The sequence below is a fragment of the Rissa tridactyla genome, chromosome 1 (genome assembly GCF_028500815.1).
Source record: "Rissa tridactyla isolate bRisTri1 chromosome 1, bRisTri1.patW.cur.20221130, whole genome shotgun sequence".
NCBI classification, from domain to species: domain Eukaryota; kingdom Metazoa; phylum Chordata; class Aves; order Charadriiformes; family Laridae; genus Rissa; species Rissa tridactyla.
The window spans coordinates 26305447-26328313 of record NC_071466.1 but is presented as its reverse complement, the minus strand read 5'-3'; the positions used below and the strand labels follow the sequence as shown (position 1 = coordinate 26328313).

The 22867-nt window shown below is 41.4% G+C and overlaps 1 protein-coding gene across 1 annotated transcript in view; it reads left to right on the top strand.

Annotated features, from left to right (window-relative positions):
• Positions 1–10352: 10352 nt before the first annotated feature.
• The window catches only part of UBL3 (ubiquitin like 3), a 58952-nt gene continuing 46437 nt past the window's right edge, over positions 10353–22867 (top strand). Inside the window, exon 1 of the mRNA XM_054199797.1 lies at positions 10353–11156. Within this exon, the coding sequence (XP_054055772.1) occupies positions 11130–11156 (27 nt within the window). The 5' untranslated portion in view covers positions 10353–11129. The remainder of the gene's footprint in view (positions 11157–22867) is intronic.

Here is a 22867-nt window from a genome sequence, read left to right as displayed (position 1 = left end):
AGTCACCAGATGGTATTACTAGAGATGGTTTTGCTGATCTTATTTAAACTGACTTATTTAAGACCAGTTCCTTCCTGAAGAAATGTTTATGGCCAAGTGTGATACATTGCCATTCGCAGTTGTGGAGAGGCTGACGGGTAAAACCTGTTTTTCTAAATGAGGTTTTTTCTCAAGACTGATGTGTGGATTCTGCCTGTTGGGTACATCTATGCAAGCAACCAGCTAGGAGCGTTGTAAATCCAAAATCAATCTATGGAGAAGTTTGCCTATATTATTAAATTTGCTGGGATCCTAGAAAGAATTGTAAAGGTCTGATACTCTTGGGAGCTGGACAAGTCAAAGCAGCATGAGAGCTCTGCTGGATCACTGACAGCCTACAGAAATGTGCTGCTTTGAAAATCAGTTCTTTATCAAAAGGTTTGCGGGCATATATTGCCTGTGAAAGCTAAAATGGAAATGCATTTTTTGTTTCTTCATGCTACACACAGTAATCAGGAATAGAACAATTCAGTCTGATGACAGTTTTCTTTCCTTTTCTTTTAGGGGAAAAAAAAATTCTGAATAGCTTTTTGTTTTTCAGTACTTGCCTTGTTCCTCTACCCTAGTGTACAGCTTTTGCCCGCTTTTTCAACTGCCACTTATATACTTTCTAAAGCACATGAAAATTAGTTTTTCGTACAAAAGGGAAGAGGTGTTTCATAAATAAGGAAAAGCGGGAGTTCACTCTTACTGCAGTCATTTGTCACAGAAAGGGCACGGAAAGTGAACAAGGTCTTTGTTTGGTGGCATTTTTAATACTCTTGAAAATACTCAGTAATATTCTGTGTAACCAGTCTCTGTTTAAGAACTACCTCTTGCTGCATTTACAAAGAAATCTGTGACAGTGAACTAGAAAGGATACATGTTACATGCCATATTAAAGCTATGAAGCGATCTAGACATGTTTTCGCCAAGCTTTCACATCCTCTTCTTGTTCTCTTTCAACAAGCCTTTAACAATCAGTTCCCTCACTGTGTGCTCAGTGTCCTATATAAGGATCCTTCTGGAAAAATGAAAGGTTTTCAGACCTGATGCAACTCTCACCTGGGCAGTGGGACTCTGCCCATATAGTTTAATAGCAGCCAGGCTGTGCCCCGAGGACCTGTCGTCGCACACTCCAAAGCACACGCTGTGATCACCGAGTAGCCTCATTTAGCAGAACAGCCAGCCCATTACCTTCTCACCTCTCTCGGGAGAGCGCAGAGGTGTTTCAAGTGATGCCATGATTGTAACACTTCCAAAGTTACTTCATCGTTCATCAGTTTGAAAACTGAGTTCATTAAGTGACAATAGCAAGTTTTGTGCTGCAAAGGAAACAAAAGAAGAACATTTTCTTGCCTTGAGGTGATTATTATTTAAGCCTGGATCCTGCCAAAGTTTATGCACCTGCTTAGAGTAAGTAACTAGTTCTGCTTGCTGTTAATTCATTCAGCCTATGACTCCAGCCACGGTGGTACCGCCTTCATACTGAAGGTCCTGCATACATGTTTGCAGCATCCCTGGCATTGGATCTCAGCACTCAGGAGTATAAACCATGCCAAGGTCTGGGTGGGTTGGTGCAGAACATCCCTGAGCAACAAATCTTGGTTAACTTTCCAGCTAAGCAGTGTGCGGAGCTGAAAACACCGTGTTAGTGAGGAGAAGTGGAAGAGATCAGAGAGAAATTCACCATGGCTATCTTCAGCTATATAAAAATTAAGCATTTAGTCTATACTAATTGTGCAGGCTTTTTAATAGTCAATAGAATGAAGTTAAGAGTCAAGTTGGTGGATGCACCTTGCTCCATTGATGACCGATGGAGGCCGGACAAGTAGCTTAGGCAAGATATCCAACATTTTTAGAGGACTAAATTTAGATGAGTTGAATTCCACCCTTAGCATCTGACAAAGGGAATCTGAAAATACAGCATAAGATTTTGTACATTGACAAACATTGACACTACTGCTTCTCATTCATTTGTCGGGCCCGCAGCTGGCACCCAAAGACACCAGCCCACTGCCAACGACAGACACAACATAAATGAGTAGTCACAGTGATGTCTGATGAATTCTCCTTTCATTTAACTTTTAACTAAAAATTTTAATGAATTAATAAAACTAAAACTAATAAAAACTAATAAAGGTCTTTAACAGCAAAGACACATACGTATAACAAACTCTAACGTGGTAAGACCTGTCTGCTCAGTCTTTCAGACTCTCCTGCTCTCTTGCTGTCTCTAGCAAGACTCTTGCTGATAGTAAACCAATTAGATAATTTTTAGTGCTGGCTATTTTGGGAGCACTCATCTATACTACACAAACACCTATTACTGTCCACATAGGCCTTGGCACTGGAACGAGAAAGGGAGGCTAGAATTAAATCAGGCCCTCTTGGGTTTTATGGTCATGATAAGCAAAAGTGAAAATAGAGAAAAAAATCAATCCCAGCATCAGCAGCATTCAGGACCCAGGTGAATGCGAGCTTGGAAGTAACATGGAATTCAGGCTCCTATTAATTTGCTCAATCCTTTTCTCACCTTGTTGTAGACCAGCAATAATTCAGATTACGTCAACAGAGTGAAACTCATAAAATAATATAAGATCTCAATGCAGCCAAAAGTCTCTGTGTTAAAAAAAAATAAATCCTATATGCAAGACTCCATTCCCCAGAGCTATTTTTTCTGTATTTTCCCCTTTAAATCTGAAAGAAAGGGGACCATTCAGCAAAACAAAAAGCAGTCATTCAGTGTTTCATATACTGACAACATTCATCCTCAGGAAGTCTTTGTCGATTGTGCTTCGCATGTATAGTAATAAAGTAAAAGAAACACAAAACTGTGGTGTCTCCATATCCTATAGATGACATGAGACTATTGTCCTGTTATGTTTAAACAATGTGCCACCGCTCATGGAACGTCTCCCCAACAACAGTAACCAGTTACCAGAGGTCAAGCAATCTCTTTAGCCAATTAAAAATAGCATTTCTAGACACTGCTTCATTTAGATACTGTTTCTGGTTTGGAGACTAATGAATGATAGAAAATAAGGCAGATGAAATGTTATATTACATTGACATAATGTATGTAAACAACAATTATCTCCTCAGCGCAAGTTCTGAGATGGGTTTTTGTTTCAGTTTAAGTAGCATACAATCAGATTTGAGTGTAATCTATCTGAGTGCTACAGTTAATTTAAAAAATGTCCAGAGAATTAATACGCATGTGTGCATATAGATTTAGAGCCTATATAAACATGTTTATGTATATATACAAATGCATATGCATGTAAGTAGCAGTTTTAAATTACAGACATAAGATCCTTAAATTAAAAAACGTGAAGACTTCTAATGTAGCGTAGATAACAGACACAAAAATCGAAGGAGCAAGAATGATTTCTTAGTTCAATTTAGTATTTTTAGTACTAATTTTATAAATGGTAAATATGAGCTATAATGGGAGCTCACTAATATTTCGCTTCCCACTGGAGACCCTTACACATACATATATATATATGTATAAATGAACCTAGCTGCCTGATAATGTAAAAAGCAACCTGCTGTAGTCAGCAGGAGAAAAGGATGATAGAACGCCGTCAGTACTCCAGGGTCCCCGCTGAGTTTGGCTCTGCGCAGCTAATAGGCTACACTCAGCCTTGGGCTGCAGCGGCGCCTGTAAGACACAAATGAAGGCTGGGATCCTGGTAGCACCAACAAGCAATTTGAGCTTTAGCTCTCAAGTTTAACAGTTCTACAAAGCTGTTTTCCCTCTACATCCTTGGTCGGACTGAGAGTGATTTCTGGTGCTCTTTTACTGTCCTCTCTTGAACACTAATTACGTATTTTTCTTTAATTATTTTCCAGACAATTTCTTTTGCAACGTTGAGTTTTGCAACAGCCATTCCCCAAAGTCACAGACTCTGGTTCCTTTTTCTGAAAAGCTGTCAACTAATTTGATATGGCACTTTCATGGATCTTTGACCTCCCTCTTCACTGGCAAATTTTAGTAATTTTTGCCACCACAACCCTTATGACCAGTTGCGTAGGACATTTTATCCACATTTCCACATATGTGATTTCCTGATATTAAAGAACATTTTATTGCTATGTTTTGTAAGTCCTTCGCTAAATTCAAGTTTGAAGTTTAGAGCTTGAGCGTTATTTCAGTGTTCCCCTTAGTTCCCCCTTGTTGTCAGGAAGCTGATCCGGATGGATGCTTCTCTGCTAAAACTTCTCCTTCCTGTTTCTTATCTATTATAAAATAAGGAACTTCTCCCAATTGTTTTCAGCGTCATTTTTCTGTATGGACTAGGCAGATGTATCTTTTAATTCCTAGATGTACAGATAGTTAAATCACCTCAGGAATGCTGGTGATTTGAGCACTCTCTAAAATGGGCCCAGGGATTTCTTCTCATTTGTGTTGGTCTTCCCTTCTCCTTATTCCACCTTTGTATCTTCTATCAGTCTTCATCCCTGCTCTTAGGAGTTCCCTGACATAATTTATGGCATCAGTAACTGTAACACCACTATGTCATATCTCTGCTACGCCCATTAGATTGGCAGAGCACAGGTCGTGCCTGGTTCAGTTGCACCAGGAAAGTCAGAAATAACCCCTGGCACTTGGTATCACTTGATTGTTTCCTATTGTCTTGTATTTGTGCATAGGTACTGCAAACGTGTGTGTGTGTGTGAAATAAATCCTTATATTGGGGCATTCAGGGGCATGATGCGAGTTGTTTTAAATAACTGTGCATTTTCATTTTCCAGCAAGATTGTTCCGACAACTCACTTAAAAAGTAAATAAATAACTGACGATGATGATGGCCTGCGGTGTGTATTGTAAACTAAACATCAGAGGTCCTTTTGTTGCCTTCCTGCTGGTTCTGAGGAAAGTGGGGACTGCTAAACACTATTTCCAGAAGCCTGCTGGCATCAACAGAGAGGCTGGTAGGACCCACATGCTGGCCTGCCTTGACACAGAAGCAGCAAACAGGCAAAAATCAATGTTCTTCCAAAGGGAAAGGAATCGGTTTAGCATGAAAAAATATCTGAAAACACAAAATCTGAGGTTTTTCCAGAGACCAGCACAAAAAACTGACCATGTGCAGGAGCAGACAGTAGGCTGCAAGCATGCTGCAGCATCCAGCCCTCATTTCCAGTGCAGGTTTTTGCCTGAACATTCCCTTGTAAGGGGTCTGAATTCAACAGGACAGAATCACACTGAGTTAAATGCAAACTTAGCTCTGTAAGAGTTAAAAAAAATGGCCACGTGTTTCTACAAAGGTATCAAAAGTCTCCTGTTGACTAGCCTAATGTGTTCCTTGCTGCCCTGGATATCTTGCCTCTGTGGCTGCCAGAGAGGGAAAGAACCCTGATCTGTCCCATGGCCAAACCCCGGAGAATTAAGCCCTTTGTCTCAGGAGCCTTTCATCTTCTCAGGTTGCTCTGAAAATCTGGAAAGAAATCAGAAGCGATGGATGTTCTTGCCTTAAAAGAAATTTCATCGTGGTGTGTTCCTTCTCCTGAAGATGCTCCTGTTCGCAGCCTGCCTCAAAGACAAAATGCTGGAGCACAGTACTGGTCTGAAATGTTTAATGTCGGCCTCAGAGCATAGGTTTGACATGGTGTCCAACCCCAGCAATAGCATCCGTTGGGAGAGACCGCTGGCCTTTTGAAAAATGGCAATTGGTTTCACGTGTTATCGATGGGTTATTCTGCCATTAAGGCTATAAAGGACATGAAGTTTTGTGCTTCGGGGCATAAACCAGCCTCTCTGGCAGCCTTGGCAGCAGTGGAAACTTAGCAAATAAGAGGATTATAACGTGATTGTCCATTGTGGGGGTTTGTGTCTCTTTCTCTGAAGCATTTGATGCTGGCCACTGCTGGAGACAGGATATCACATTGGCTGGACTACTAATCTGATTTAGAATAACAGACCTTTTATTCCTATTAAGCATGTCTCAGTACAGAGTCAGGTTTCAACTAGTACTGATGGCCACGAAACACTAAAACTGGAGCCCAACCTACCCGTAAATACCTGGCACAGTTCTTCTCAAAGGGAATAAAGGGTGGGAAAATTCTACTTATTTGCTTATGCCATGTTATATTTTTCAAATGAGGAGCAAAATATCAGTTGTATACTTCTTCATTTTCCCCATAAATTGCCAAAGTAATGATGATGAATGATTTTGTACCTAGATGGCTAAATTCACATGACAGTTCTGCCAGGGAGACTTAATGGAAATAAGATTTGTGTATCTGAGTACAGGATTAGGTCCCAAAAGCGGAATAGCTGTTTTAGCTCTCCATGTTGCTAGCGCTTCTCTCGAACAGCACTTCCCTTTTTGCTTGATCCTTGGATGTGGGAAAGATTTATTTTCAGATGTGTATGCCTGTAGCATTTGCTCGGGGTTTAGCCGCAAGCTGATCCCACACGCAGCCTGCAGTTACGCTTCTGCAGGGTCCCTTGTTCCAGCTGACTACTGCTGACCACAACTCTCATTTCCTCTCAGTGCAAATGTGAAATAAATACTATCATAACAGCCTTTCTTGATATGTGCCAAAGAGAAAGGATCTTTTTCTGTTTTATATTTGACCATACTGCATTTCATATACACGACCTCACCTCCACGAAACTGGTGGGATTTATCCCTTTCATCCTACGTAGTACAACTTCTACCAGGACCACTGTGCAGCACCTCTTTTTATTCATTTGCCTGGCACACAATCATCTAAAATGATCTCCAGCATGTACCAGCTGTGCTGGATCTTCCATTCGTTTGTGTTATGTATGTCATCATAGCTGAGAGCTGGGGGAAAAAAATTACATAAATGTGATAGAAATGTCAACTGCAGAGTAAACCTGGTACTATGAACATTTCAGGACAGAAACTCTGATACGTGTTTGTATGTGCTGTGCCTAAGACAGTGGGTTTTGGCCTGCAGTCATAATTGTAGATTCAAATATGTAATAATAAGAACAAAAAAGCTAATTCTTCATGCAGTCTCTTGGACAGCACAGCTGCGTGTCAAAGAAAGAATCTCATCCTCATTTATACAATACTCGTCAGAAAAGTTGACCAACCCGAGTGTGTACATGAAGTAGCAAGGATAGTCCCCTGACTCCTCCTGTAGCCCACTGCTTCATCAACGCAAAATGCACGATCCTTCCTTTCAATAGATTGTTAAACTAGAGGCAAAAAGCAAAAACCATGGAGTCATGCTGGTTTAGGCTCTGTATCTTCTGTATTCTTTCTTATGGTTATGTCCTATGTATATGCTTATCTTAAATGATGAGCTCATCCATCTAAATAATTTAAAAGAGCCATCTCCGATGCAGCGGATGTGCCCTGCTGCTGCCTGCTTGCCTTGATGACCCCTCATCCAGTTTATCTGAGCTTGTTGGTGTCCTTACTTGCCTGACTTCTTTGGGCACAAGGACTTCTTGATGGTCAATTAAAGGGTCTGTCCATATAACCTTCTGTAATTCAACCTGCGAGCTGTAAATGATTACAAAGCCCCACTGTCTGCGCTGCCTCCTCATAGCAGAGGAGGTGGGAAGGGCCATGCACCTCAGCTGTCACAGTGCAGCCGAGGACATCGTTTTGAGTTGCCACCAATTTCAGTTTACATGAGAAGACAGCTGTGAGCTGCAGCGCCTGAAAAGCAGTCATGGTGCCTATTCTCTTGCCCCTGCTGCGAGAGTGCTAGCGGGGAGGGCATGGGCAGGACACCTCCTAAATTACCCTGAGACCACCTCGAGGCACCTGTACAGGGCTGCTGTATGCGTGGAGTGAAAGGCTGGTCTGCAGGGTGGCCTCGGAGCAGATCTCAAGAGCTCGTTTAAACTTAAGCTGGTGTATGTAAGGATTTTTTTTTTTCAGGGAAAACCCCACATTATTAACATTCTAAGCATAAACTTTATTCAGCAAGACCTATTTATAGTTCTTCTGTCTGTCACTGATTTAACCAGAAAGTCGTATGTGCCCGGGAATGTGTATTATTTGGGATGGAGAGACACCCTTCAGGGGTCATACCTTGGACCTTCATCTATCAGTATTACTATTTAGATACTTTATGACAATAAAAAAAAAAGAGGAACACTTGCACTGTCTCTGTCCCTCAATGATATTCAATTGGAGAAAAAGTAAGCGATGTTCAACAATTTGCTATTGGTCCCACAAACACAAGCGTTTTTATCCTGTTGGTGGCTAGAAGACCTGACTAAGATTGGGTATGATGATATAAGGTACCATAAAAGCGTTTATCAGGGGAGAGTCACAGTCACAGCACCATTTGGGTTGGAAGGAACCTCTGGAGGTCGTCTTGTCCAACCCGCTGCTCAAGCAGGATAAGCCAGTGCAGGTTGTCCATGACCGTGTCCAGTTGGGTTTTGAGTATCTTCACAGACACAGGCTCCACAACCTCTCTGGGCAACCTGTGCCAGTGTTTGGTCACCCTCACAGTAAAAAAAGTCTTTTCTTACGTTCAGATTGGATTTATCTTGCACCCATTGCCTTGTTCAGTCAGTGGGCACCACTGACCAAATAGTCTGGCTCCTTCTTCTTCATTCCCTCCCATCAGGCACTTACACTGATGAGATCCCTCCGAGACCTCTCTTCCTGGGGCTGAACAGTCCCAGCTCTCAATCTCTCCTTCTGTGAGAGATGCCTTAGTCACTGCTTCCCAAAAATGTACCATCTAAGCAAACTAGGCTGACAAGGGAGGGAGTGACGTGCCTAAAGTCATACATGTGACAGCACAGGATCCTCACAGAGGCCATGCGTGTGGGGCAACTTCTGATGGCCCCCAACTCCACTCCCAGGCATCAGACAGGGCTGCTTGCTGTCAAATCTATCTTCTGAAGTTGGTAGCTTTGTGCTATTTTGGAGCAGAGTATAAAGAAAAGAATTATAACCTCTGCAAGGGATGGTGTCTTGCCAGGGGTTGCCTTTGCTGTGTGAAGTTCTAAAGAGGAAAGGCAGCCTCAAACTTTTAGTGTTAAAGGGAACAACTCTGTCTTAATTTCCTGTGGTTTTACATGAGATCTGTCCCCAAAAGAACCAGGCTGCATCTGTCACAAGTTCCATCTACTTGATTTTCTTGATTTTTTTTCTTGGCCAGTTCTACAGTACCAGCATATGTGTCTCTCCACACACCTCTCAAAAGGCCTTCAATAGATCTGCATTTTGTGTAGAATTTTTTTTTGTGTCTTCTAGGTGGGCTGCATTTTCCATCAGGCACAGCCTTCCTTTGTTGAATGCTGGTATCTGGGAGCAGCCTGGAATAAGAAAAAATATACCCATTACAGACACCATTTCAGATAATGTGGATCCATAACAAAAGTGAAGCTCTTTGCGGAATGGGACAGCTTCGGAAGGGGGCATTTTACATGCTAAGTCCTCTTTCTCCAGGTGCTTCCAAGTTGGAAGTCATCATTTTCACTGTGAATCTTCCAGGAGCTTTTTTCATTAATAAAACTACACAGTTTGGGGGGTGGGGGGAAAGACAGCCAAGAAGCACCTTGATATATCAAACTCTAAAATAATGTAGGAAATGAGAAATACAAAGAAATGATGTACAGGCCCAGACTTGTGGATCGGTGGTGCCAAAATAAAATTAAAACAGTAACATAAAAATTTCCTTTCTTTTTCTTTTTGGAAGCTGTCCAGCAGAGGCCCGCACGTTGAGAAGGGGACCCAGGGAGAAAGGGCTGCAAGGAGAGCCCCAAACGCCCTGAGGAAGCTGCAGCCGCCCTCGGGGAAAACGACGGTTTCTGTGGTATTTACCCGGCTGGCGGTGAGGGGGGCGGGGGTAGGCTCTGCTTGCCAGGGCCTGGAAGTGACTCCGAGGCCCCGGCGGTGCCCAGGGGACCCCACGGTTCGCCGCCTCCACCGCAAGGCGAGCCGCGGGACGGGGGCGAGGAGCCACCCCGGCGGGGCGAGGGACAAGGGGACGAGGAGCGCCGGGCGCAGGCGGCGAGAGGCCGCGCACGGCGGCGGGCCGCTTCCCCGCCCTAGCAACGGTTGCTAAGGAGGAGGGGCGTGGTCAGACTGGCCCCGCCCCCTCCCCTCGGCCGCCTACAAGCCCCATGGTGCCGCGCGGGGTGGCGTCACGTGATGCGGCGGGAGGGGCGGTGGCGGAGGAGGGGGTCGGTCTCTCCCCTGCCGTGTCCCCTTTCTGGGATCGGCGGGCGCCATGTTGGTTTGAGGCGAAGATGACAGGGGGCGGCTGCGGGCGACGATCGCGCTGAGGACCGGCACCTCCCGGCTCGCAGCGGGGCGAGGCAGCGCGGCTGGCGGGGGAAGGAGCCGGGGGGGGGGGGCCGCCCCTGCCGCCCGCGGACGAGGCGAGGGAGGGAGGGCGGGCTGAGGAGGAGGCGGCGGCGGCGGCGGCGGCGATGCGAGCGGAGACCTGAGGCAGCGGGACGCGGCCGCCGTTGAACGCCCCCCCGGCCCCCGCCGAGTGCCGTCGCCGCCGGAGCATCGCGGGGGAGGGCTTTCCCCTCCGGCCGCCCCTCAGGCAACCCTCCCCGGCCCGTCTCCCTGGCAGACCCTGTTGAATGTCGCACACCGCTTAAGGGGGGAGCGAAGCCCGGCGTCCTCCCCAGCGGCCCCGGGCCCACCCCGGCCCTCCCGCTTGCCTGCCCCGCCGAGGGCAGGAGCGAGGTCCTGCCTGCCGCTGACTGAGGAGGTGACTTGGACGCACCATTATCCCGTGAATCATCCCGTCGTCATTTGTCAAGGGTTGGAAGAAAAGGAAGAGGGAGCGAAGGGGGGGAAAAAAAAGCCCGCACGCAGCTCATGTGGCGGTGTAGTCCTGCCTGGTCTACCTGGCACCACCGCTGGTGCTGCTGCTGACAGGGATCTGCTGCCATCTCTGGTCTCCCGCTGGCTCCCCCGGTTCAGCCCCGGCACCGCTGGCCACTGGATATTTCTCCTCCTCAGCCCGCCGCCTTCCCCGCCGCACATCGGGCACCTCTTTTTCGTAGGGGACGTGGAAGTTGCTGCCTCCGACGTTGACACCGGTTTTGCTTCTTGAAAGATCTGCGGCCGGCTGTTCTTGGTGCTTTTTTTTTTTTTTAAAGTTGATTTTAAGCCATTTAGGGTAACATCAAGATGTCCAGCAGCGTTCCAGCTGATATGGTAAGTCTTACGCTTCTTTTTTAATAGTATTGTTATGGAATAACGTTTATTTCAGCCCCTTTTGGCAGACAAGATGGAAAGAAGAGGGGCGTGGGAAGAAAAAAAAAAAAGAAAGGTCTCGGTTACATATTTAAGGAACAAAAAGTTGACAGTTAATAACCCCCCTCCCGCCCCACATGCTGGTTCTGCTTTGTTTTTTGGTAGCGGAGTGGGAAATCTGCAGCGTCGCCTTCTGTGTAGCAAGGCAAAGGGGGGATGTCTGCCTTCACTTCCTATGGCAGTTAATATCTGACTGCTCTGGTTTATTTCGTGTGGCACTGCTCTTCAGCTCTGCCGAGCGTTTTTTGGGGGAAGAGAAATACGAAGTAGAACATTCGGAATGCTTTTAAACAAGCCATTTCTCTCTCTCCTTTTTTTTTTTTTTTTCTTCTTTCTAAACTGGCTGAAATTTACTCTCAGCTTTCTTCCTTTTCTTCTCTCAAACTTAGCTTGTTTCTTACCGACGCTTTGTCTTTCGATGTTGATGGGAAGTTAATCTCTTCCCTTGCTGCTGGGTCAAGAGCAAGAGAGAAATTCTCATGCATTTATTTACATAGCGAGGTCCTTTGTGCACTAGCTGCAATCTGGACATTTTTCAAGGGCACTCCTAGTACTTCTTATGGCGGACTGTACTTCAGCCTGTGTTGGCTCAGTACATTTAAAATAGGAAGGTGTAGCAGGGCATGAGGAGAGAGGGTGAATCAGGTCTGCTAGGTAATCTTTCTGTTCAGCACGACTTTCCCCATTTGTATGTATTTCCATAAATCACTTAATTGGAAAAAAAAAAATGTTGTGGCTGCGTTTGATATGTTAATTCTTTATTCTTACGGAAGAATATTTTCACATATCTCCGCACCATTGTTCACATATAAAGGTACTTTTCTTCTAAAAGCAGCAGACTTGTCTATGATTTTTTTTTCTGTTCAGGGCGAAGTTCTGTTTTGCGAGTAAAACCTGCCCTGACAGAGATAACAATGAAACCGAGTAGCCCTTGTTTCAGCCATAGATATACAATTATTGGTGCATATGTATGACAAATGGCCTATTGAAATAATGGTGTCCTTTAGTTGCTTACTTTTAGTGTTTCCTTCACAGCTTTTATACTGCAGTCAAAATGAGTGAATTCTGCCAAAAAAGTAGAATAGTAAGATATAGAGGATGATCAAACATGGTTTTAAGCTCACCTTTTTTTTTTTTCTCCCTTCCCTGCCTTTTTCAAATATTATAAATAAATTTTGCCACCCAGAAGAAAAGGTTGATGAGAAGGCTATTGCCTCTGACTTTGAATCCTTTCAATTATTATTTTTCATATATTTCTTTTTAGGGTCTCTCTGGCTGTTAGAGTGCTCTGAACCCCCTTCTCACTTGCAGATATCTGTCTTGCATTTTATCACAGAAATCCTCTCCTTAGCTGTGGAGGGTTAGATGCAAATCTCTTAGTGCTACTTTTTAAATTGCCTGGAGGAGTCCCTTGTCAGTGACATAAAGCACTTCTCTTCCCTCTCACCCCAGGCTCAGTGCGCTGCCACCTCCACACTACTTCTAGGTCCTGCCTGACTGCCTGGGAATCGTGATGCTGCCGCTAGCCTTGTAATGTTTGACGTTTGACATTTTATACAAGATACACAAATTTTAAGATAAGCGAAATACTGTTTCATTTCTGTGAAAACTGTTTCCCCTCTGTTGTTATGATGTAATGAGAATAGCACTGTCAGAGATAGCTAGGCCTAGCGATGCTCTATTTCTTCAAATCAGGAAGAAGCTTATTATACATAGTGATGTTTAAATACTGAGTCATTACAAAAACACTTGAATGAAGATGTTACCAATGTCAGTAGAATTTAACTGAATAAATAGACATATTCTGGTCTATCTTAGGATTGTTTTCTTGAGTTTCTGCATTATTAGCTGCCGCTTCTCTCTGAAAGTTTGAAGTGTGTTGTACAAATCCAAGTTATTAAATACAGTTAATATTTATTACTTTCTAAAAAGAGCATTTGAAAACTCATTTTTGAGTCTCCTTTTGTCACCATCCCCTTTATTTCAAAGGAGCTTGTTCAGGAAAGAAAATGGGATTGTTATTTGATTGCTCTTTAAAGAGGAGCACTTTCCAGGCTGTCACTTTGTTTATATATGTTTTTATTTAGGGTAGGATTTTGCAGTTTGCATTTCTCTTATCCACCCACCCATATGTAATTTGCATATACAAAAATTATTTCCCATTTCTGTAGGAGTTGGCATTGGTGTGATGGAGTGTTGTATTATGAAGACTTCATCACAGTTAGTAAATCTGCTGTGAATTACTTAAACAGTTTGAAACATAATTATTATAATACTTATGTCAGATTCATGAACTAACCCTCTCATAATAATAATAATAAAAAAACTATTATAATTGCTGCTTCTTAAAAAATGTGTTAATTTGTCTTCCTGCCCCACCTTTGAGAAGGATCTACTATACATAAATTCATAGTAAATTATCAAATCTTCAGTAAGGTTTGTACTTGTATGTAGGCATAACTTGATCCAGTCTCCTTTTCTCTGACATTTAGTTGACTTCTTTCCAGAACTACAGCAGATTTTACTAGCTAACCATTTCAACATCACTTCTTAAATAATTAACACAGTACTTTATCATTTGCATTCCACTAATAAATTGGAGAGTGACACACTACATTCCGGGTGTTGTAAGTTGGTGATGCATTATTCCTTAGCAATGTGTGCTACTTACAGGTCAAAACTCCACTTCTGGAGTGAAATCTGCTAGTATTGACCTCTGTACTTGCGTAGTTTTGTTAATTTGATTAGGACTAGACATGTATGGGCCAGTGCTTGAAGACTGTACTGCCTATCTTGAGCCTTATTTTGTTTAGTTTTTCACATAAGTAGTGGCAATTGTGGTGGCAACAGGGTATCTCTGAGTAAGTTCAATAATTTCATCAGGTATTGCCATTTGGTAGCAGCTAGAGTTTGGCTGTGAATAACAGTAGGGCTGTTTGCAAGTTCTATTTCTTTTGTAATAATAGAGAGACATGAGGTGGTTTATGGACTTGAAGTTAATAACTTTGGTTTTTTGGTATTTGTTTAAACACTGTAGCTGACTGTTCTTTTTTTTTTTAAAAAAAAAGAAAAAAAGCTATGAAAATCCTATGCTCAGTCCAGAAGTTATTACTCAATTGAATAATCCCCTTTATTTCAGTGGATTTACCACAAGAATCTGGGAAGCAGTGTCTGTGTATTCTGTGTGCCTATGATACTTCTCTTTACAGACATAATTCTTCAGGGATCTTGAAAGTTCACAGTTAGGGGCCTGTGTGACTGAAAAGTGTCCACTGTTTCCTGTATCAGTGTGTTTTATCTAGGTACAAAAAGGCTCTGCCAGCACTTTCTTCCTGGGCAGTTCTTCGCATGCCCTCTAGGATATCAAATTCTTTTCCTGTCTGAGTAGTAATTGAGAGCGATGCTTTCGGCCCGTGGTGGGGTTTTTTTGTTTGTTTGTTTATTTTGTTTTGGGTTGTTTTTTTATTTGGCGTTTGATAAACAGCAGAACACTGAAATCTATGAAACAGTTAAAGGTTTTAAATTTTATTATGTGCAGCTATTGAATTCATATGCTATACTTAAGAGATCTGGGCAGTAGGGGAAAGATTATTTTTAATAAAAGTGAATGTTTGGTGTGAGACATTTGTCGACATGCAAGAGGATGGAGTCTATGGTCTAAAGCATATACATAGACAATGTTAGAAGGGGGCAGCAGGTGGAAGAAGAATAACACATAGAAACCCTGCTCAGTTCACACCTTGTTAGTGTCAGCATCTTTAGTGGAAATGTGTATGTGCGTGTTCTTTTTTAGGAAATAGAGTATAGAATGCTGATGAATAGCTTAACTTTTATATAAGGACTTTTTAATACATATTAATGGAGGCTAACAGGGGAAAAGGATGGATGTGTAACTGATGCTACATCACTAGGGGATTTTCGGTATCCAGGAATAAGATTCAGAAATGAGGGACTCAAAGGAGTAGCTGGTTGTATGGCAGCTGAGTTTTGTTGTCTGTCATTCAGTTTAAACAATTCTTTAATGTAAGAATAATAAGTGCAGTATCATTATAACACACTTGGAAGGTAGAAAGAAAATACTTTGTTCACTCATAGTTCACTCAATACATTCATTTTAATGTATTGGAACAAAATGTAAGATGTCATGCATTTCTGTTCTTCTGTTTTAACTCCTCCTTTTGCTTTCAGTAGATACATGTTGTTCATTTTGAAAACTATCGTATCCCTAGTAGTTTTTGTGCATATAGTTGTAAATTAGTCCCTTAAGTTTTTTTTATAATAAAGGTCTAATTATTTCTCTGTATTTTTGCACACCCCTGCATGTTGAAACTTCTAATTCATTACGTTCTTAGATAAAAATAGCTTATCAGGTTCTTCTGTACGGATATTTTTTTCCTTCCCTTTTTTGATTTTTCACTGTTGTTTGCTGATTGTAACAAAAGTATCCTATCCTTTGTCCTTCTCAATGTTTTGTTTTGGTTTTTTTGCTTCCTTTCGGAGAAGGAACTGGTGAGATCTGTGTTAGAAAGAAGAGCTTGAAGAGCCTGACTCCTTATATATTGAGCCAGCCTTTGTAGCATATTGCAGTGTTTCTCATAACGAGCTGAAGAACCTCCTTCTTTGTTATCTGCAGCAGTGGCCAGGGATAAATTTGTCAGTGCTGATGTTGAATGTTTGTATTTGGGTATACTTCAAAATGATTTGTATTTACTATTCCCCCCACCCACCTTTTTTCTTCCACAGATTAAAAAATGTCTTACCTATTTATATAACAACCAAAAAGAAATATCTTAATGGCTGGCATTTTTATGTATGACACTGTAGTGGAAATTCCACAGCATCCGAACACATTAAACATACTCTGAAACAATGTTTGCATGTCCTTTGTCTCATTTTTTTCAGGGATGAGATAATGATTGATACTTATGCTGGGCCTTGGTGCAGCACTGTTCTTCGGATGGAAGTGTAGGCTGGCAGTATAAACTGTTTCTTCCTTCCTGCCACCCACCCGTGTTGTTGTTGTTACCTGAATTGTTTTCTCTCTGCTTCTGTTGTCTAACTCCATGAAATACTGGAGAGGATGTGTACTGAAGGACATTTAACTCCTCCCTTGTTGGGAATGCTGGGAAGCCAGCAGTAGCTGCTGGCAGGTTCCATCAGGGCTGAGAGACAAAAAACAAACACTGAGTATTCAAGTGTAGCAAAATGATCACCTCTACAGCAGGAACATTGAATTCGGCATGTGAAAAAAATTGCCAGATGTCATCTGTGGGAACTGGGCAGCTCAGTCGGGACTGAATGGGGACAAGTTGCGGCACTCAGTTGTGGAATTAGGGACAACTTCAGGTACCTGCAATCTGTATTTCACCTTGGAGCTTGTGACTGCTGCCTGTGCATATCTAAACTTAAATTTTAGATCATTTGAGGCCCATAGTTCTCTTCCTTGGCTTGACTTAGGGCTGTAGTAGGAAATTAACCTGTCTGTGGTCCTTGCAGCAGACTTGGTAAGCAATACCTTTGTGATACTGTAAACTAAATGACTAGGGGCATGCTTTTTTGTTTTTTAACTGAGAGGTCTTTCTAAGTACAACTTCTGTGAATGTTGAAAGCCGCGGTCATGGTATATGCAGTAAGTGGGAATTTCTTGCTTTATATTTCTGGTCAGTCAGCTTTTTTCTCAGTAAAAGTCAGAATGTAAACTTCTGGTGATATCTTTCTCTATGCTTATGCAATACTGAGCAGAATGGAGAGCTCATTCTGACTCAGCCTGTGAGTGCTACTCTAGCTAGCAGGAATCCAGAAATATCTGGAATGTGATTAATCATTCTTGTGGTTTTATGTAAAAGAGATAGTACAACTTATTTTCAGTCTTTTCTTTGTACAGTATTGGATCCACTATCTTGGTTATTTATTATTATTACTTGGTTAGAATGGCAGTCGAATTGCTGATCAGTACTCTTTTCTGTGTTAAGTCTGTTTTTGCAGCAATTAGTTGAGACTACTGAAGTAGCAAGCCTTCAAGCCTTCCCTGCCACGATTTTGCATGTATAAACTTTAGCTCACCATAATTATTAAAGGGATATGACTGAGCGCAGTGCTTTCATTTTAGAAGCTACTGAAAATGAGCACAATGTCAATGAGAAATTTTAATGTCATTGCTCTCACAATCTAAACTTTGAGACCCTGGCTCTGTATCAGTTTTAACATAATTTAGAGGTCTGTCATTTGAAATTCAGTGACTGTTAAATATTAGCCTGTAAATTCTGCTAGAAGGACAACCTTTAATTTTGACAGCTTCTGTTATACATATGTTGCAGAACATCTTAAAGTAATGACTGGAAGATTTTTGACTTGGTATACCTCCCAGACAAATTTAAATTCACAGATGTGCCACTGAATGTTGAAAGCAATGATGGGGAGGAAATACTGAGGGAAGAGAAAAATGAAGAATAAACACCCTGCAAGAATTGTTTAAAAAAAAAAAAGTGTTGCTCAAGTATCAGTTGGGGTACTGCAAATAGCATTATGTGCTTCAATACTATTTTTTTTTTTATCCGAAAAGAAATTTGATGGGGGAGAAAAGTTGCTAAGAGGCTTTCTAAGAATGTAGAGAAAATTATTTAGGAGGTCTGCTTATTTTTGAGAGCAACACTTAAAGAAAAAGTTCAGACCTTCTTGCTTTTAGGTCTGCTGGGCCTCAAAAGTATAGTTCTGCAGAAATACTTAAATGTTTGCAGCTGAGTACTCTTACATATGTGTGGAAATTTGGTATATTTTGCAGTCACTAACTAGGTTTGTGTTTAGCTCCTTGAGAGCAGATAAATTTGTTGCTGCTTGTAAACCATCCACAGTGAAGGCTATCTCGATTTGTATTAAGACTCTGCAATTATGTTGAAATCCGATTTTAAAATGTAGCATATATTATTCCACAAAGAGAAACTTTGTGTAAAATGAAGATTTGGCAGGTTATACAATTGTGACGCTGCCATCAGCGTCTTGTAGTCTTTTCTGCTTTCTGTAAAGAAATTTTAAAATAGCTTGCTAGTGACAGGATTGCATTTGTGGGTTTGTTTTGGTTTGGTTTTTTTACTTAAAATTATTTGGGAGATTCAGTTCAGAGTTAAATGGAAAGTTTGTGGCAGAGTTTAACAGAGACTGTATTCCATGATACTGTTGTTATGGAGACAGAAACAAGCAAGAAACTCCTTCAGTTTTATGTATCCTATATAAATTAACCAAGTAGAACCAGAGATTCTGCCTAGGAGTTTGGTAGTTTTGTTCTATTACCAAAAAATGAATTAATGCCTTAGTGGGACAGAGGTACCAAAATGGTACTTCATGTTCAACAGTATGGGGATGCAATCTGGAAAGGTTTGCGTTGGTGTCTACCTACCATGATGGTTTTGGTTCCTCTTGAGAGCTGGCACAGATTAGCGTTCAGGCTAATCTAATTTATGTCAATGACTTGGACCACTGCTGAGGAACAAAGGTGGTTTTATCCTGGATTGCTCTTAATCTGTGAATCTATTGGCAGTTTGGATGGGAATGAAAGTTTAGCTTTTTTTTGGTGTGTGTTTGTTTTTTTTTTTTTTTTTTTTTTTAAAGGGTGGTCCTGAGCTCTTCTGGAAGCTCTTCTGTGATCTTCATCATGCAATATGTGCAGTTTAATGTAGCATAAGAAATTCGCTCAAGCACTTGATAAAAGTGTAGCACCAATTTCAAAATAAACACGGGAAACTAAGTGCGTTTTTCTTTCAGAGATTGAAAAGAAGAATGTGTTTCATCTGAAAAAGAAGAGTGCTTCAAAGTCATGTGCTGTAGCATTGGTTGGTGTCTCCTCAGTGGAGTTATGATATGGTAATGCTTTGTGGTCTGGCAGAGATCCACATCACTGTAATCTGTTTCTGATACTTAACATATATTCTAGATGGTACTACTTAATCTGTCTCCAGAATCTGACATATGTTTTTAATATAGAGAAATAATGGAATAGTGATAAAATAGTGAAGTGCAGTGTTAGTCAAAAGTCTTTTGTAGCGGGGAGTGTAAATTTAGGATTCTCCTCTTAGAGGTAGATTAGTGCCAATCTGCATGTGAATATATGTGGCATATGCTAGTAAGGCTCAGGAAAGGTATTCTAAATTATATTACTGTAAAATAATTCTTCTAAAATAGTAGGTCTTTTCAGTATTGCTTTTAAGATTATATACTGTCTGACATTTTTCAGACATGCTTATCTTTTATATGCTGTAAGGGACTGACTATATACCTTCGTATGCTTTTAAAGCCTGACATACCTAGTTGCAGTATTTTTTTTATTTATATATATATTTAATTATAGAATTCATATTTGTATGGTCAGTAACATGAACATCAAAATAAACGTAAATCTTGGAATAGTGTTTTGTGGTTGTATTTGATGCACAACACATTACTTAGGGCATATTAAATCTGAATATTTATGTCATTTTGCCTGTGAAAGAATATACTTTCAATCTGTTACACATCATAACAGCTGTGCCGTATGATAGTGAAAGCTTAGCTCTCACTTCTGAATCCAGGTTGTTGATCTGTGATGGAAACAAACTTAATTGGACTCACATGTTTTAGCGGTTTATACTTTGTGTACTTCTATAGCTATTCTTGGCAATAAACCCCAAACCTTCAAAAAGCTTTATTAAAAGATTTTAAGTGAGAGGAATAGATTCCCATTCACTAACTCCATATGATTCAGTAATAATGAAATTAACGTGAAATCACACACAAAATTAATAACTTCCAATACCCTTATTACAGCATATAAGTGGTGATAAGGATGTATTACTGTGTGTTTATACATGTAATTAAAAAGCTGCGCTCTCAATAGAGCTGTGTGCTTTCTCTTACGAGGACTCCCTAAGTTTTTACTTGCCTTAATATTCTGAATTTTAACTGTTGGACTGCTATGCCCTATATTAAGCAGGACGAATTGTGGTGTGGCATCATGTACACGCTGTAGCTGCCCCCCAATAGTTGCTTGGCATGGGTGGTGCTGGGAGTAAATCCTTGCCTTGCACTGGTTAGTGTGGTTGGCACACTGGAATTGGTGGTTTAGTTGTTCTTGTGAACACCTAAGGAGATGTATTGCTTTCTGTGTTACACAAAGGTCATGGTGGTATTTCTTGGACTCATTTTAGTTTGACTGTATCTCCAGTCAGGAACTTCATGTTTGTAAGGTGGGGTTTGTCTGACATGTTACCTTTGGCCATAAAAATGTATAGGGATTGTTTGACCTGAATATTCAAAGATTTTGTATCAAAATGTGCTGTAACGTGTTCTTCATGCTATGTATTTTGACGAAAAGCTATTTTAAAGGCCACCTTTATAATTTAAAGATGTGGTAAGTATTCTATGTGTGTCAGTTCTATGCTAGCTCACTTCAAGCTCAAGTACAAAGGAACGGAAGCTTTTATCTCAAAAAAAAAAAAAAAAATGCTACTGAGTATTTCTAGTTGTCTAGACACAAGACCGAGCTTTTAAGGTACAATATGTCAGATCTGGCACCAAAAGAACAGCTTGTTACTGAGAAATTCAACTTTGTCTTGAGGATCTTGTTCCTGTAACTAATGACAAGATGACTAGGAGCTCTTATTAAAAAGGAGCTGCAACTGTGTTTGATTTCTGTCTGCTTATTGCTTCTGGCCCATATAGTTTCATACAAATTGGAATTTCATGTAAATCCATAAATGGGTAGGGTTTTTTTTCCAAATTACATATTTTAAACCTCCACATGATTTTAAACATAAGCACTGTTGTGGGTGAAATGCTAGGTAAACTGTAGGTAGGGTTGTGATGAGGGCTCCAGTGAAGGTGGCAGTGGGTATTTGTAAAATTGTTTTAACTTGGACATGGTTGCCTTTGAATTGGTTCTTACCTGTAGTCCTGCAGAAGGTGGTTCAGGGGAAGAGTGTAGGTGCTCGGAATAGAGTAGCAGAGGAATCAAATGGTGGGCTCTAATGCTTCTTCAGTAGCAAGGATCTCAAAAATTCTAATTTTTCACACAGAATCACAGAATTGTAGGGGTTGGAAGGGACCTTTAGAGATAATCTAGTCCAACCCCCCTGCCAAAGCAGGTTCATCTAGAGCAGGCTGGACAGGAATGCATCAACGCGGGTTCTGAGTATCTCCAGAGACGGAGACTCCACCACCTCTCTGGGCAGCCTTCTCCGGTGCTTTGTCACCCTCAAAGTAAAGAATTTTTTCCTCATGTTCAGATGGAATTTCCTGTGTTCCAGCTTGTGCCTGTTGCCCCTTGTCCTGTCCCTGGGCACCACTGCAAAGAGTCTGGCCCCATCTTCTTGACACCTGCCGTTTAGATATTTATAAGCCTTGATGAGATCCCCTCTCAGTCTTCTCTTCTCCAAACTAAACAGACCCAGGTCTCTCAGCCTTTCCTCATAAGAGAGGTGCTCTAGGCCCTTGCTCATCCTTGTAGCCCTCTGCTGGACTCTTTCCAGTAGTTCCTTGTCTTTCTTGAACTGGGGTGCCTAGAACTGGACACCACTCCAGATGTGGCCTCACCAGGGTAGACTAGAGGGGGAGGATGACCTCCCTTGACCTGCTGGCCGTGCTCTTTTTAATGTACCCGTTTTCAAATTCATTGTAAAAAGGAGGGTTGAAGCACGTGGTTTTACAATGAACTGTAATCACTCACTTCAGCTGGGATGATGGGGACTTTTTAACTTTCTCCTAGGTGCCCCTTTTTATGGGAACGAAAATGGGCCCTGTGTGCCCATTTCTTCCGTTTTGCAGATATCCAGGGAAATCCCTATGGAGGGCTACAGCGCAGGTGCAGGATGCTTCTTGTTCCAGCACTCTGATGCTGGCGCTTGATGATGCTAGTGTATGTGTTCCTTGCACTTACTACAGGAGGTAAGTAGGACTTCGAAAGATTTTAATGGGGAATCTGTAAAGTTTTGGTGGGAAAGGAGTCCGGAGCCACAGCTATATCTTTCCCTGAACTGACTATGAAGAGTGTAAAATCTCTCTATAAAGAGCCTGGCACTTTTAAGCTGAGGTTGTCTTTTTCAATAGAGATTTGTGGCTTTTAAGCAAATGCGGTTTATCTTGTTCTTTTGGTTTTTGTTTTTTTTTTTTGCCACTGGGAGTATGATATTTGTGCTATAGCACTATTTATGTCATATATGGAAAACTCACTTTAAGAGGGAACTCTTCCACTTGCAAAATGGAGTACAAACCCAGTCAGTACAATACCTGATTGATCAACAACACTTATCCATCCTGTGGTATAAATGCATAATTGTCTCTTCTTACAGAACCACGTGCTTTTTCCCTTCTTATTCAGCACTTCCTTATTGTTCAGGGACTGGATCAGTGCTTTACCTTCCTATATTGCTCAAACTTTTCTTGGAAGATAAGTCTTAATTAATTTTGAGCCTTCCTGTGATACTAGTCTCCTTGACAAGTTCTTAATAAAAGTCAATTTATTTTTGGAAGATCTGTGAGAGAAGAGATTATTATTTATCAAAACCTCTGGATATTGTGGAATGTAATTTCACTTAAGTGTACTCTATAGTAGATAACTCAGCAGCAGAGTTGCAGGGAATGAAGAC